Source organism: Polypterus senegalus, chromosome 4 (assembly GCF_016835505.1).
Source record: "Polypterus senegalus isolate Bchr_013 chromosome 4, ASM1683550v1, whole genome shotgun sequence".
Taxonomy (NCBI): Eukaryota; Metazoa; Chordata; class Cladistia; order Polypteriformes; family Polypteridae; genus Polypterus; species Polypterus senegalus.
The window spans coordinates 209,100,958-209,115,547 of record NC_053157.1 but is presented as its reverse complement, the minus strand read 5'-3'; the positions used below and the strand labels follow the sequence as shown (position 1 = coordinate 209,115,547).

Below are 14,590 nucleotides of genomic sequence, written 5' to 3'. Positions count from 1 at the left end.
AACAGGCCCATGCTGCCAGCTCTGTAAGACCATACTGATGCCATGTTCATAATAATGGAACAATATGGTTTGGCTAAATGCAGTGGTAGTCTTTTTTGCCCAGTCTCTACGGGCCTTCCATCGAGTTCACCAGCTGTCTGACTTTCACTTTCACTGTCATTTCTTTTCTGCACTGCTTGCGATGAGGCAGCATTTTCCAACATAACCAGCTGCTCCACCCCCCACAATGTCGAGGTCGATTAGCTGTCTTTCCAAACGCCACAAACACCACCCCAAGCTTCTAACACGTTGGTGATGGGAAGCCCTGCAGTGCAGCATCTGCCTGTCAAATACCTCAGAGTTGTGCAGTCTCAGCCTCCACCACAATTAGGAGCACAAAGTAGGACAGACTGAACTGGTCCAATGCAATCTATCTATCTATCTATCTATCTATCTATCTATCTATCTATCTATCTATCTATCTATCTATCTATCTATCTATCTATCTATCTATCTATCTATCTATCTATCTATCTATCTATCTATCTATCTATCTATCATTCAGGATGAAAGAGACATGTAATGACGATATAGATAAAAAGCTTAGGCTGATTGGGTTGGTACTAATAAATGCTATATGAATATAAATGGAGCATGTCACATATTATATATGAAAATGACACATCTGGAAGCGTAATGTTTTACATGCTTGTGAAGACATGGAGCATGCATATCCATTTTAGATTTCATAATATTCACGTTACGGAGATGAAATTACAGGCTGTTCTGTGAAGCACAGGGTGTTGGTCATCTCTTCCCGCACATCTCTTGCTTCATTCCACAAAACTCTGTCAAAGTGTGCACACTTTAAGAGACAAAGCTAACAGCAAGGTGACCAGATAGTGAATTGTCAGACTCAGGGCATGATGTACAGTGGAAGATGAGCCCTCCGCTCATTTTTAAACGGCTGTCAGTTCAAGGTTGCAGGCAGATGGAGCTTATCGCAGGGTGCAGAGCAAGGCACAGCTCAGGATGGATAAATAGTGCGACACCCCGCTTGTGAGCTGGAGGATGTTTGCCCCATCCACGCTGGTTTTGTCTTCATGCTCAAAGGTATTCGTTAGCTGACACACTAAACAGAAAAATGGGTTGGGGGTGGGATTCATGAGACATAATGGAATAAAGTGATTTATGAGTATAAAAGTACAAAGCAGTAACACTCAAAAATGCAGTAAACTGGAAAGAAAGTTACAGTAGTAAATTAATATTTGGTAGAAGAAAATGTACATTGGTAGGGAAGGCGCTATACATAAGTATGTGGATAAAACAGAATTGGGGGCATGCAATGGAAATGCTGCTGCCTCATAAGCTTTGACTCAAAGACAAATTAGGACAAGTGGGTAAAGCAATTAAACAAATAGACACACAACACATCACAGAAATGTGGCCATTTACTAAAGCTGCACAATGCCTTAGGCCGATGCGATCGCAGGAACAGAGACTCTTTCACACTTGTGTGATCACGCCTGCACATCTACGCAAAGAAGAAAGCGAATCACAAGTCGCGACCAGCAATTCGGACTAGCGTGGCTGGTAAATCTTAACTAATGAAACAGAAAATGTTGTACCTACAGTTACATTCTGCATGACAAATAGGACAATGATGTGTCGCTGGAGCTAAAAAAAACTCGGAGACTGGGAACATGACGGGAGCTGAAACAAGCAGAGTGACTGCAAGGTGAAGAATGACAATATCGGAGCTGTGCTCTTAATGTAAGATGGACAGAAAGAAGGAGAGAGAAATGAAGGAGCACAAGGACAGCAACAGAACGGAATGTCAATGGAAGGGGTGTGGTGGGCAAACAGAATAACGGGATATATAGCAAGATGGCAGGTTAGAAAACATGAGCAGTGGCCCAGTAAATAAGGACTTAACATCCTAGTTATTTTATATTGAACTATTACAATCTAAATACAAGTTTCTTTCTGGAACCTTTATGAGGATAGTTCTTTTGTGAACCGAACATGGTTTACCTATGGCACTGCCTTGAAGAACCACTGTTGTTTCCATAAATGACAGCCAAACACTATTGCGACACAGAGTGGGCCACCAGATACCCAGAAGTTGTGTCCATCAAACAGTATGTTTCAATAAGATACTTGAAAATAAAAAAAAAATGAAGGTTTGAGAAATATGAGTAATAAGCTGTGGTCCACAAAGCATTTGGATGGTGCTGTAAAATAACTTAAATAAAATCAACAGTTTTGGAAATGTCTGGCATGACAGAATGTGAGCACTAAATGGTTATCGAATTAAGCTGATGGATTATATTAACAGTAAGAACTAATGCTGAAATTTGGTTTGAGTGAAAATGAGATTACTTATCGTCTATTGGCTCACTCTATTGTCTGGTTGGTCATTTAGAAAAAAAAAAATCAAACCGTAAAGGGTTCTGAATCTTAAATAGAAAGCAACTGAAGTGACGGCAAGAGAAGTTTGTTCCATTAGCAACTAACTAAATGCTAAATTAGAAAGTGTCAGGAGTGAAAACCTGCAGCCACTGTGACCCTCCAGGGTCTAAATTTGAGACTTTTCAGGCCAACCTGCTCAAAGCAGTTGAGGAGTTAATGAGAGCTCATCGGGAGCCCTGCGTGTAGTTAATAATAATAATAAGAAGAAATTTTATTTATATAGCACCTTTCCCACTCAAGGTTGTTCCCACCATGACATTGCAGTACTAGACGGATGCTGTGCAGAGAAGGGGACTCATTTTGCGCACTTCTTTAAATGTTTTTTCACACTATGATACAATCTGCACCAACTGATATTAGTTTAGGTAATCTTCGTTATGGCCTGGTCATTATTCTCTCGGTGTCTGTGTGAGATTTTCTCAGAGAACTGTGACATATGTATTAGATAAAGTGGTAATAAGTGTATGATGGGGCCGGTGCCTTGTCCAGAGTAGGTGTATCCCTTCTACCTGATGCTGCCAGGATAGGCTGCACCAGCGTAATGAACAATGCTGCACATCCTCTTCATGACACACTAACACTGAGTACCTTTAGCCACCAAATTATTCAGAAGAAGTGTGTGGAGAAACGCTAAGGGGGCTCTTTTATACTTACTTCAACATGCCAGTATAATGCCTCTCTGTGACTGCCAAGTCAGAACTTTTCTTTTCCCTCTTTTAAATTTTCTTGCTTTATTGTCATTCTGGTGTGTGTTCAGACCAAAGTGTGTGTATTTATTTATTTACTTATTTAATGAACTTCTGTAAAAAACAAATTTCCCCTTGGGGACAAATAAAGCTCTGTCTGTCTAAGTTTCAGATATCTTAGTGCTTTATTTTCACACCTATTGTGTCATTTCGTATATTTCACTTGCTCACCAAATGCAATGTTCTGGTGCCTTTCGTAAAAGTGCCAGGCTACTTTTGCTTTTGTACTTCAGTGTGTCTCCTCAAAGGACAACCTTGAAGGAAGAGATTTTATTACTGACTATTAAAATTGCTCCTAAACATGAGCAGTTGAAGACTTGCTGTAGCAATATAAAAGTCATTGTCTTAATGCACAAAACAAATTGAGACTTTCCAATTTAGGACATTCTAGAAATCTAGTTTTTACTAAGTCCTTTTGTTGGTTCATCTACACTATAACGCTAGCACTTTGGATCACTAACCTCTCTGTGTTCTCCCATTTGTTACCAAACGTGCCAAGGCATATACACTTACGAATCACAAATCAAGAAGAGAAGGTTTGCATAAAGCAGCTAATTGCAGAAAGTGGAACTGCCAATAAAAAAATGTAAAGAAGCCTTTAAGAGTGAGTAACAGGGGAATGGAGACAAATGAAAAACATCGATAGATGTAAATAAGTCTTTTGAGTTTTAATACAGGCATTAGAATTGGACAAACAATACTGTATTTTTTGCTTCCAGTGTTCCTCTATAGTTTTACTATTATGATCATGGTACATTGGTTTTGTCTGCATTTGTTTTTCACCCTTTAAATATACTAAGTTGATAAACTTCTGCATGTCTCAGGTGTCATGATCTGGACTTTGTTTTATATTTTTTCAGCCTTTTCCTTTGCTGAATAATAATGGAGATATCACTCTGGGTGATTTCAGAGGTCAGAGAGTTACATGGTCAGGTCCAAAAACACTATTTTGTTTTATAATGGTAGTCCTCATTGTTTGCTCTTTGGGATGCAGGTTTTCCAGGCTGGTGCTATGCAGGATGGTCAAGAGTGTGCAACACATGATGTCTTTACCGTAACAGTATAAAGATCAAAATCATCCATCCATTCATTATCCAACCCGCTATATCCTAACTACAGGGTCACGGGGGTCTGCTGGAGCCAATCCCAGTCAACACAGGGCGCTAGGCAGGAAACAAACCCTGGGCAGGGCGCACACACAAACACACACACCCAGCACACAATAGGGACAATTTAGAATCGTCAATGCACCTAACCTGCGAGTCTTTGAACTGTGGGAGGAAACCGGAGTACCCAGAGGAAACCCACACGAGGAGAACATGCAAACTGCATGCAGGGAGGACCCAGGAAGCAAACCCGGGTCTCCTAACTGACAGGCACTGCCACTGCGCCATTGTGCCACCCGGTCAAAATCTTGAACTTCCAAAATGCCCAAGTTTGTAGGTCAATAAAAACAAACAAACCTAAACCTCTTCTTATTATTTTTAAGATGTCTATGCTTATTGTTTTTTTCCTGTTCTTTGACTTTAATTTATGTCTTGCGTTTCAGCTTGGCATCCATGATATATTCTGGTTATTGACTCTCCCCCTGCATTTCTCCTTTGACAGTTTTGTCTCACGTTCTACTCTTTATTTAATTCCTGCCCTCCCTGTTACAGTCTATAAATTATCCAAGTTGTGTCTAACAATAAAAGGAAGACTTTGTGAGGGCAATAGTTCATGAGCATATTGCTTTAGTTCTGAATTATTTTTGACCTCACTTGGTTTAACAACTTCATGTTTCGAAATGCCCTGTGAATTTCTGATCTTCGTATGCTGGAGTCTTCTTTAACTAACCGTCCTTCTGCTAACAAAGTGGAAAACCAAGCAAGATTGCCACTACTTTCCTTAAAAGATATCCGCAAAGCCTTCTATAGACAGTTGTGGCAACAGTAAGATAATACTGTTGGCTGGCTTGCTGGCTTGAGCCCAGCTTGGTTCAATTTAGAAACACACCAGGTGCCCGGCAGGATTCACCAATGGAAGGAATGCCAGTCCATCACTGAGCACACACCTGTACTCGGCCTCGAGTTAAGAGTGCCTCCCTATAGATAATGTAGATGGTTTTGTAATTGAGACCTTTCAGTTAAATTTTCAGTCAACAATAAACTACACTCTTCATCAATGTGTGTGAAGTATGGTCTATTTCAACTCAACAGATCTTTGTCAACTCAAACTATTCAAAATATACCTGGGTCAGGCGCCTAAATGAGGGCTTAGACATGAGGCACTAGTCCAAATGGGTCATGTTTTGGGAATGCCTACTGTTTAGATCCTATTGGAGTATAAGTTTCATTTATTTATTACACATCCTTGGAAAGGTTTTGTTTGAGGATAACACCATACATTACATCACTTAATTAATTTAATCAATGGTGGTATATGACACTGCACTGCTAGCAGTCTGGCCTACGCTGTCAACTTAAGCCCATCCATCATAATACAGTGGAACCTCGGGTCACGAACATCTCAGACCACGTACAAATCAGGTTACGATCTAAAAAGTTCGCTAAACTTTTGCATCTGTTCACGACCTCACACTCGGGTGACGAACAAGCCAGTTTCCCTTCTGGTTCGTTCGTGCCGATGATTTCCGCACGTGTTCAGTCTCTACCTGTGCAATTCCTGTGCAGCGAGCGAGCGAGAGAGAGAGCACAAGAGAGCAAGTGAGCGAGCGAGAGAAGGCAGTTAAAGAAGGCAGTAAGGCCGAAAAGGCAGTTAAAGAATGAACCGGGCTTGTTTTTAAAGAGATAGATTAGAGCATTGTTTTAATCTCGTATTTAATGAAGACTTTTTTCTATTGGATTTTAACCTCCACTTCACTTCTGTTTTTATGGGATCATTTACTTATTGAAGGATTCTAAAAGCACTGCACTTTATTTAACTTGGACTTTGTTTTTGATTGTTGTTTTGTTGATTTTAATAAAAGCAATTGGCACTTTTTGCACCATCCGGTTGCTCCATTGTAGTGCCTCACTGTCAAGCTCATCGGTAACATTACAGACGGTGACAGGTTTAAGGGCTCCCAGAAGCGAGATGGGAGCATGCAGCGAACCCGTATCATCACAGTCTACCTCAAAACTGTAATCTCCTCTTCACCCAGTTCCTCCTCACTTCCTTCATGCCAGAACTCGACTCATTCAAGGTTAGTTTTCTTGGTTGTATATGCTTAGTTTTTGTATAAATTACGGATTTTTCAAATGTTCATTTATTTTCCCTGTGCTTAAAACTCATTAAAAAAAGTGTTTACAGAGAGCGGTTCGTAAGGCTATAGTGTGAACTCTTGCAATGTTATTTTTCTTTGCTCAAGGTTTTCTCAGTGTTATTCAATGTTTTTACATTTAGTTTACTATTACACTGTGCATTCTATGGTATAATGAACTATTTTTGTGCTTAAAAGTCTTCAAAAAATATATATTTATATACAACTTGTACAGTCCAGAATGGATTAATTGTATTTACATACAATCCTATGGGGGAAATTACTTCGGGTCACGACCAAATTGGGTTGCAACCAGAGTTTTGGAACGAATTACGGTCGTGACCCGAGGTTTCACTGTACATGGGAAAAAACATGTCCTGTTTGATTTAAATTGACAATTACACTCTGACAAATGTGTCCTGAGATCTTCAAAGTAAGGAAGATGTAGGTTTCAAGCTAAGGTAGTTATACTATACTAATCAAGGCACTGGCCATATACACGTGACAATAATTACCCTTCTAAACTCTGTAAAGCCTGTACCATAACATTCATTGATCTGTTTAATCCAAGTCAGGTGCAAAGAGGTGAAGGAGCTCAGTAAGACGTGAAGACAGCCAGAGAATCACAGGGCCCTTTTTAGAGTTAACCACTTTATTAAAATACCACCCCAAAACATTTAATTAAATTTGCAAGAAACAGGTCTGGGAGGCATTCATTTTTGCTGCTCTCTATGAGGTGAACATGCTGGACTGCTGCTTACCTTTCAAATGTCAGGATGTCTGAGTGGTTACTTAATTTTATCTCTTTCTCTGCATGCTAGATGACTGATCTGATCTGCATAAGGTGTAGTCCTCAACTGTTGGGATTACACTTCTGGTTTTCTGTCATTTCCATTGTTTGTTCACTTATCTCAGTTTGGCTCACATTTCATCTTGTTTTGTCTTCTCTCCCTTACTGCAGTGCCAGTCAATAACGGCTGTCTTAGGGGATTGCTTTAATTAGATAAACAGTTACCTGAAAGCCTCATTTAAGACACCTGTGGCCACTACTAGCTTGCTGTGGCATTGGCTTGTTAAAGCAATTCTTGTTGTCAGGATCTCTTTTCTCATAATCTGGTTTGTTTTAAATATTAAGTGTGTCTTCCTTTACTCCATTTGGTTCTTATATACAGTAAAACCTGTTTCAATAATTTATTTTTAGTTTTTGTTTGTTTTTCTTTTAATGTGGCTGGAAGTATTTCACATTTTCCTATGGTGCCATTTTGCTTTGTATGGGTACCACCAGCTTGTGGGTTCTTTGCTGTTGTTACCACATAGTTATGAGAGGATGACCAGAAGTGTATTGCACATGAAGTCTCAATTGCAACAGTGTGGTGCACTTCGTAATTATTTTATGTTTCTAAATCTATGATTTAGTGTAGCTTTTTAATTTTGACATCTCGATCAGTAGTTCTCCCTATTACAGATGTTGGTTACTTTACAGACTTTGTTTCATCTCATAATCCTTTATCCAACTTAATAAAGTTTCTGGTTGCTATGTTTCTGTCTTTCCAAAAGACGGTGCATCACAAACATTTTGAGTAATAAGTACATTGCATATGCCACTCCAACATATGGTGCATCACAAACATTAACACTGTATGAGGCACTGCAAACGTTAACGCTGGGGTCTACATTGATTACTTAGATTTCAACCCGTCTTAGATTTGCAGCACCACGAATTCCTAAATAATACTCCTAAATAATACCATGCTCCCATTCACTGGCAGAAAATCTTTTTTGTGCTTGTTGGAGCTTTATGCTCTGTTTGGTTTGGTTAATTCTGCCTTTGGTTAAGAAACGTTGGCTTTGTGGAGTTTGACCTCATCACTGACTGGTAGATCACTAGCTGATTTTGAATTGGGGTGCATGTCAAACTTGACGTCTGCTTTCGCTGGATTTTACTACTTTGAGGACGAGCAATTGCAGGAGATGACTGATTACACAATTTCCTTAAAACGTTTTATCACAGTTTCAAATTTTGAAAATCTCATGAGCTCACTGCCAATCAAAATTGGTGGCTGCACGTAGACCTCCATGGCAGACTCACTGGGGATGCCACACTACACAATTGCATTCATGACTCTAAAATTAAGCAAATGAAGGCTACGACTGAACAATGTTGAAAAGGTTGTGTAGTGTGACATCAGTTTTAACTCATTTGCCTTTTTGCTAGTAATTTGACACATCCTGCAACCCAGTCATGGTTTATGTGGAGTCTTAATGTTTTCTCCATGTCTGCTTGGATTTTCATCCCAAATCCACCTCTAATTTCAATTCATTAGTTCCTTATCCCATTGGTTCTATTTTCCTGATTTTCATCTCTTTATATTTTTAAAAGTAGCCTTTAATGAATGTGCTCCTCATTTAAAGTAAATGATAATTATTCTGTGCTTTTTGTCAGGTTTGGACTTTTTGAGATCATCACAACACATATTCTGCCATAAGACCCTCTTACCCTACACGGTTTTCTGTCGCAGACTTGATTTCAACAATCTTATAGACTTAGGGACAGTCATGTTGTGCTCCCATGACTTCTGCTCGTGTAGTCTGACATATCCAGTGACTTAGTGTAACTAGCCTGTGACTCGCTCCACATAGAGGTGAGTTTTCATGTGCAACAGCTGACAAATAATGAGAGGGTAATATAGAAATGAAGCAATAAAGAGCACAGGTGTTTTGAACCTTGCAAACACAAAATAGGCTCATCTGTCTGATGTTTTGTGCTTTATGTGCCATGGCATCATATAAAAGAAAGGTTACAAGGTTGTCGCTAAACTTGCCCTCCTGGAGAGAGTTCACACGGCACCGACCGAGACAGCCATGGTATGCTTTTGTGACCGACTGTCATGTAGACTAACATTAACAGCAGCTCAGTCCAACCAGTCTGTGACTCACCCTGACAAACATTGGCACTAGATAGAGAGTCAAAAGCGTTCAATTTATTTACTAAAATATTATGTTACCCGATAACAGAGCATCAACGTACTCCCCAGACACACACAAACATACACCAGACAAACATCTATGAATGGCATTGAACATATCTGGGAATATCTAAGAAAGGAGCCGACTCTTGCTCGCCTTGGTAGGTGTCATGGAGATGAACGCTGACTACTGAAAAAAACAATGAAGAAAACCAGTTAAAAGAATTCAGAGATGGAAATTGAATATTCCTATTGTACTCAAATATTAATGACTGCTTTAAATAATAAAAGACACACCTCTGGCTGCGCCTTACTTGTGCTCCACTTTTCCTGCTGGCCACACACCTGACCTTCTCAGCCATTTCTTTGATCCAAAAGTCTCCAGGTTCTTCAGATATTTCTGATTTGTCAGCAAAGAGAGCTGAAGGATGTAAGCCCACCTTGTGAGTCTGCACCCGTTCATTGTGGGCCACTTCAATAGATACCCATAGCAGCTCAAGTGCCCCATTGCCCTGTCACGGGCAGTGAGAACCATAGTCTCTCAGGGGCACCTCATTTCAGCCACTTGAACCCGAAATAGCCTTCTTTTGATCGCTACAAGTGAGAAGTTAATCATTGTCTTTATCTGCACCACTGCAGATCATCCACCATCTGACCACTGGGTAGTTCCCCATACTCTCATCTGAATAACCTAAACTTTTCAGTCTGGGTGTGAGGCTTACTTCTTATCTACCAGAGGACCTTCCACTCTTGTTCTGAAGAGGCTGAGGCCTTACATTTAGCAGTGTACCTCTACATCACGCTGTGTCCTGAACATGTTTGCAAAAAACTCCAGAGATCTTCACCTGATGCCAGCTCCTGTAAGTCTGCCAGCCAGGCTCAGCACAAAAAAAGCTATGTGGTGTCAGAGTCAGAACCCACTTGATCAAGTCAAAAGGAAACACCTGCACACTCCCTTTTACTTTATATAGCACCTATCAATAGTAACCCTTTACATATGTAGACTCCCCATTTATTTTCTAACCTGCTGATCCAGTTCAGGGTCACTGGAAGCAACAAGGATGTGCCCTGGCCCAGGAACCAGTCCGCCACAGCTCCCATCCACATTCACCCTACAGGGTTATGTCAGGGTCACATGCCTTTCTTGTAAATTTTCCACAAATTACAGCTTATTTAAAAGTGTTGACCAATGAAGAGTCACCTGGTGAGCTGGCTGGAGGTTTGAAGGGTCACATGGTGAGTCATCTGGGGGTCTGCAGAGAATGGTGAACAGCAATTTTTAGTTCATGATTGTAATGGCACTAAGCACTACACCACCACACTCACCCCTTAGTGAACGATAAATTCAAACCACACTCATTACAGTGTACTGATTGCATAGCACCTTTCTAATTTTTGCATTTTATGAAAGTCTTAATTTGACTTCAAACTTAATTTTGAATAATGACCTCCATTTGGGGATGGCATTAACAGCAATTTAAGGTCAGTGAGTCCAGGACTTGAAGGAAAATATCAGATAGATCAACCTGTTTGAATAGGTGGTCATCTGATAATGGACAGACAGGGTATGGAGTGAAATGGGACACACAATGGAGTGAAAGAGTGGGCAGTGTGTCCAAGCTGAAGGGCAACAGATGAGCTGAGAAGCAAATGCCTAAAAAGATAAACAAGGACAGGCAGAATGAAAGTTACAGGGAAATGGCCACAGACAGATTGGCCATGAGCAGCTGAAAGCAGGCAGAACAGGATATAAATCTAACATGGGGGCAGACAAACCAAGTAATTGGAAGATGGACAAAAGTGATGACCTGAAAAGAAAGATAAAAAAAGCACAGAGACAGAGAAAAAAAGAGGAGCTGAGGAGCTGATATGGCGCCCCCTGGTGAAATGTCATACTGGGAGGATTTACAGGATTTCAGAATGGATTTATGTTGGCCTCTAAAGTGCACTGGGAAAGACTGAGATTGTCAAAATGCTGCATAGACTGATTAATTCATTCAATGATTCATTAACCAAATGATTGACTGAGTGGATAATTCATTACTTGATTGACTGATTGATTTGCTAACTGAATGACTGATTCATTGATTTATTCATTCATTGACTGGGTAATTGATTTGTTGATCGACTGAGTGATTGATTTATTAACTAAATACTTGATTGATGGACTGACTGGACAATTGATTGATTGATTGGTTGTTTGATTGATTTATTGATTGATTTGTTTTCTGACTAAATGATTGATTGTTTCAGTCATTGATTCGTTCATTGGCTGTTTAATTAATTGGTTGATTAAGTGATTGATGCATTAACAAATGATTGACTGATTGACTCACTGTCTAACTGGATAATTGTTTGGTTGATTGAGTGATTGATTTGCTAACTGAATGACTCATTCATTCATTTATTCATTCATTTGTTGACTGGGTAATTTGTGCATTGTTTACTTGAATGATTGATTGATTTATTGATTGATTGATTGATTGATTCATTAATTCATTCGTTTACTGGATAATTTGTTTATTGTTTAGTTGATTGAATGATTGATTTGCAGACTGAATGATCGATTGGCTGATCAGTTGATTAATTCATTGAATTGATGATTGGTTGACTCACTTAATTATTAGATAGATAGATAGATAGATAGATAGATAGATAGATAGATAGATAGATAGATAGATAGATACTTTATTAATCCCAAGGGGAAATTCACATAATCCAGCAGCAGTATACTGATACAAAGAAACAATATTAAATTAAATAGTAATAAAAATGAAAAGAATTAAAATAAAATTAATGTTCACATTTACTCCCCCGGGTGGAATTGAAGAGTCGCATAGTGTGGGGGAGGAACGATCTCCTCAGTCTGTCAGTGGAGCAGGACAGTGACAAAAGTCTGTCACTGAAGCTACTCCTCTGCCTGGAGATGACACTGTTCAGTGGATGCAGTGGATTATTCATGATTGACAGGAGTTTGCTTAGTGCCCGTCGCTCTGCCACAGATGTTAAACTGTCCAACTTTAATCCTACAATGGAGCCTGCCTTCTTAACAAGTTTGTCCAGGCGTGAGGCGTCATTCATTTTTATGCTGCCACCCCAGCACACCACCGCGTAGAAGAGGGCACTCGCCACAACCGTCTGGTAGAACATCTGCAGCATTTTACTGCAGATGTTGAAGGATGCCAACCTTCTCAGAAAGTATAGTCTGCTCTGAGCTTATGTGCAATATGCAGAATCTGATGTCACACTATAATTATGTTTACTTATTATGTTTAATGTATGTATTTCTACAAAGTTTATACTTGACGGCTGTGTTCTCTGTCAGGTTCTTTTAGTGTTACCTAGTATTCTCTTTGTAAGCTCTGCTAACAAATCCAGTTCTCTCTTGGAAAAATAAAGTTGAATTGAATTCATTCCTAAACTGCATGATTGATTGGTTATTGTATGAGTGACAAACAAATTGATTAACTTTTGGACCTACGTACTGTACATGGCTTGAAAATCCTGGTCAAATCTTTTTGTACACTATAGACAAACGGACGGACAGGGAGAGCAGACCGCCGCCCGACCGTTAAGACAGAATTACGCACCGGCTGCAGGATGTGGGCACCCGGGTGTGTTTGGCACAAGAGCAGAAGAGACGACTGCAGAAGAGATGCGCCCTTTAATTTCGAATGTAGCTGCCGCATCGTGACGGAACATCATTTAAGTTTATAGGAAGATAACGGACAGCTAGCGCTCACCGGACAATCGGGTACTAGCTGCGGGACAACCAGACAGCAGAGCTGTCCCCGCCTCAGCCTTTGCCTGTTCACATGCCTTTCTGTTTATTCGCGTCGCTCGCAGCTGTCCGTTGGCCGGACTGGACATGAGGGGGTTGCGCATTCCCAGCAGCCAGTGCCCAGTGACTCGGCACTCCTTACCTTGGAAAAGGACGCTGCAGTAGGCATCGCTGATGTCCGTGTCAGGGGTCTGCACGTTGCCAGCGCTGAGGATGAACACTCGCAGCATGGCGTGGGGCGTAAAATCAGTAGGGTCTTAGCCTGTGCGTCCCGACCTTGCGCTGCTGCAGCTGCTTCTGTTTGTGTCCACAGAGGCATTAGTCACTTGTCGCCCTCCTTCTTCTCTCTCTCTCTCTCTCTCTCTCTCTCTCTCTCTCTCTCTCTCTCTCACTCCCTTACTCCTCCAGTTCATGATCGGGTCAGCAGCTCTTAAAGGCACAGCTCGTCAGCGCACGCCCTGCCTGGCTCTCCTCCATCTACCTGTCTGTATGAGTTGGTGGTGGTGCAGGCTGGGTGGCAGTCTGACATCAGATGGCTATTTTCATTCAGCTTATTAAGAGTTTCCGCTTGTGACTATCAGTAGCCCACCGGTGCCGTAATTGCTTCGGCTTCAAATCCTGTCGCAGCCTTATAAAACGCATTGCAGTTTAACCCAATAAAAATAATTTGATCGATGGCCTGTCTGGCGTTAAACTGTTATTTAGTATAACACATTCAATTAATAATTAACATGACTTTCATTACCGAAGAGGCGAGCTTGGTGGCTGTCGAGTGTAAAGAACGGCAGAGTGGCGCAGCGGTTAGCGAAGATGCCTCCACATTTCCATGGACACGGTAAGCTTTACGTATTCTGTGGGTGTTCAATTGATGGCTGTCAAAAGGCAGGGCCTGTTAAAGCCCATTGCGGAACTTCCTGTGTGATTTTGGGCTATACAAAAATAAACTGTATTGTATTGTATTGTATTCGTTTTTCTTTGTCGTATTGTACTAAAGTAGCACACACCGTTTTTCTGTCTAGGTAGGACCCTAGAGAAAAGCAGTACTCCATGAAGTTTCGGCAACTTTAACGGCTAAAAGAAATCGAGGGTCGTTTTTATTTTAGAAGAAAAAGCTTCTAATTAAACATATATATGACCAATATATGACCCAGACCAACTCTTAAAGCGGACCTCTGCATTTCTGCGGGCGGGCACTAGCCAACAAAAATTTACCATTTTAAATAAAGTGAATCCTAATGCACCATTTTAACAAAGCTCTGATTTCAGACTAAATGAACAGCAAGGAAGCTGACGCACTAATCAGTCAAATGCTAGTTTCAAGAGATGATTTGTAGCGAGAGGTCGGTGTTACCACTTTGAGCAAAAGAGCAGACCTCGCGCCCAGTCGCCACACAAAAGTAATAAC

General features: G+C 40.6%; 1 protein-coding gene across 2 annotated transcripts in view; it reads right to left on the bottom strand.

Moving 5' to 3' along the window:
* Positions 1-13,547, bottom strand: part of dysf (dysferlin, limb girdle muscular dystrophy 2B (autosomal recessive)) — a 362,566-nt gene extending 349,019 nt beyond the window's left edge. For both annotated transcript variants that reach the window (XM_039751919.1, XM_039751924.1), the window contains exon 1: positions 13,328-13,547. In XM_039751919.1, the coding sequence (XP_039607853.1) occupies positions 13,328-13,415 (88 nt within the window). In that variant the 5' untranslated portion in view covers positions 13,416-13,547. The remainder of the gene's footprint in view (positions 1-13,327) is intronic.
* Positions 13,548-14,590: the final 1,043 nt, after the last annotated feature.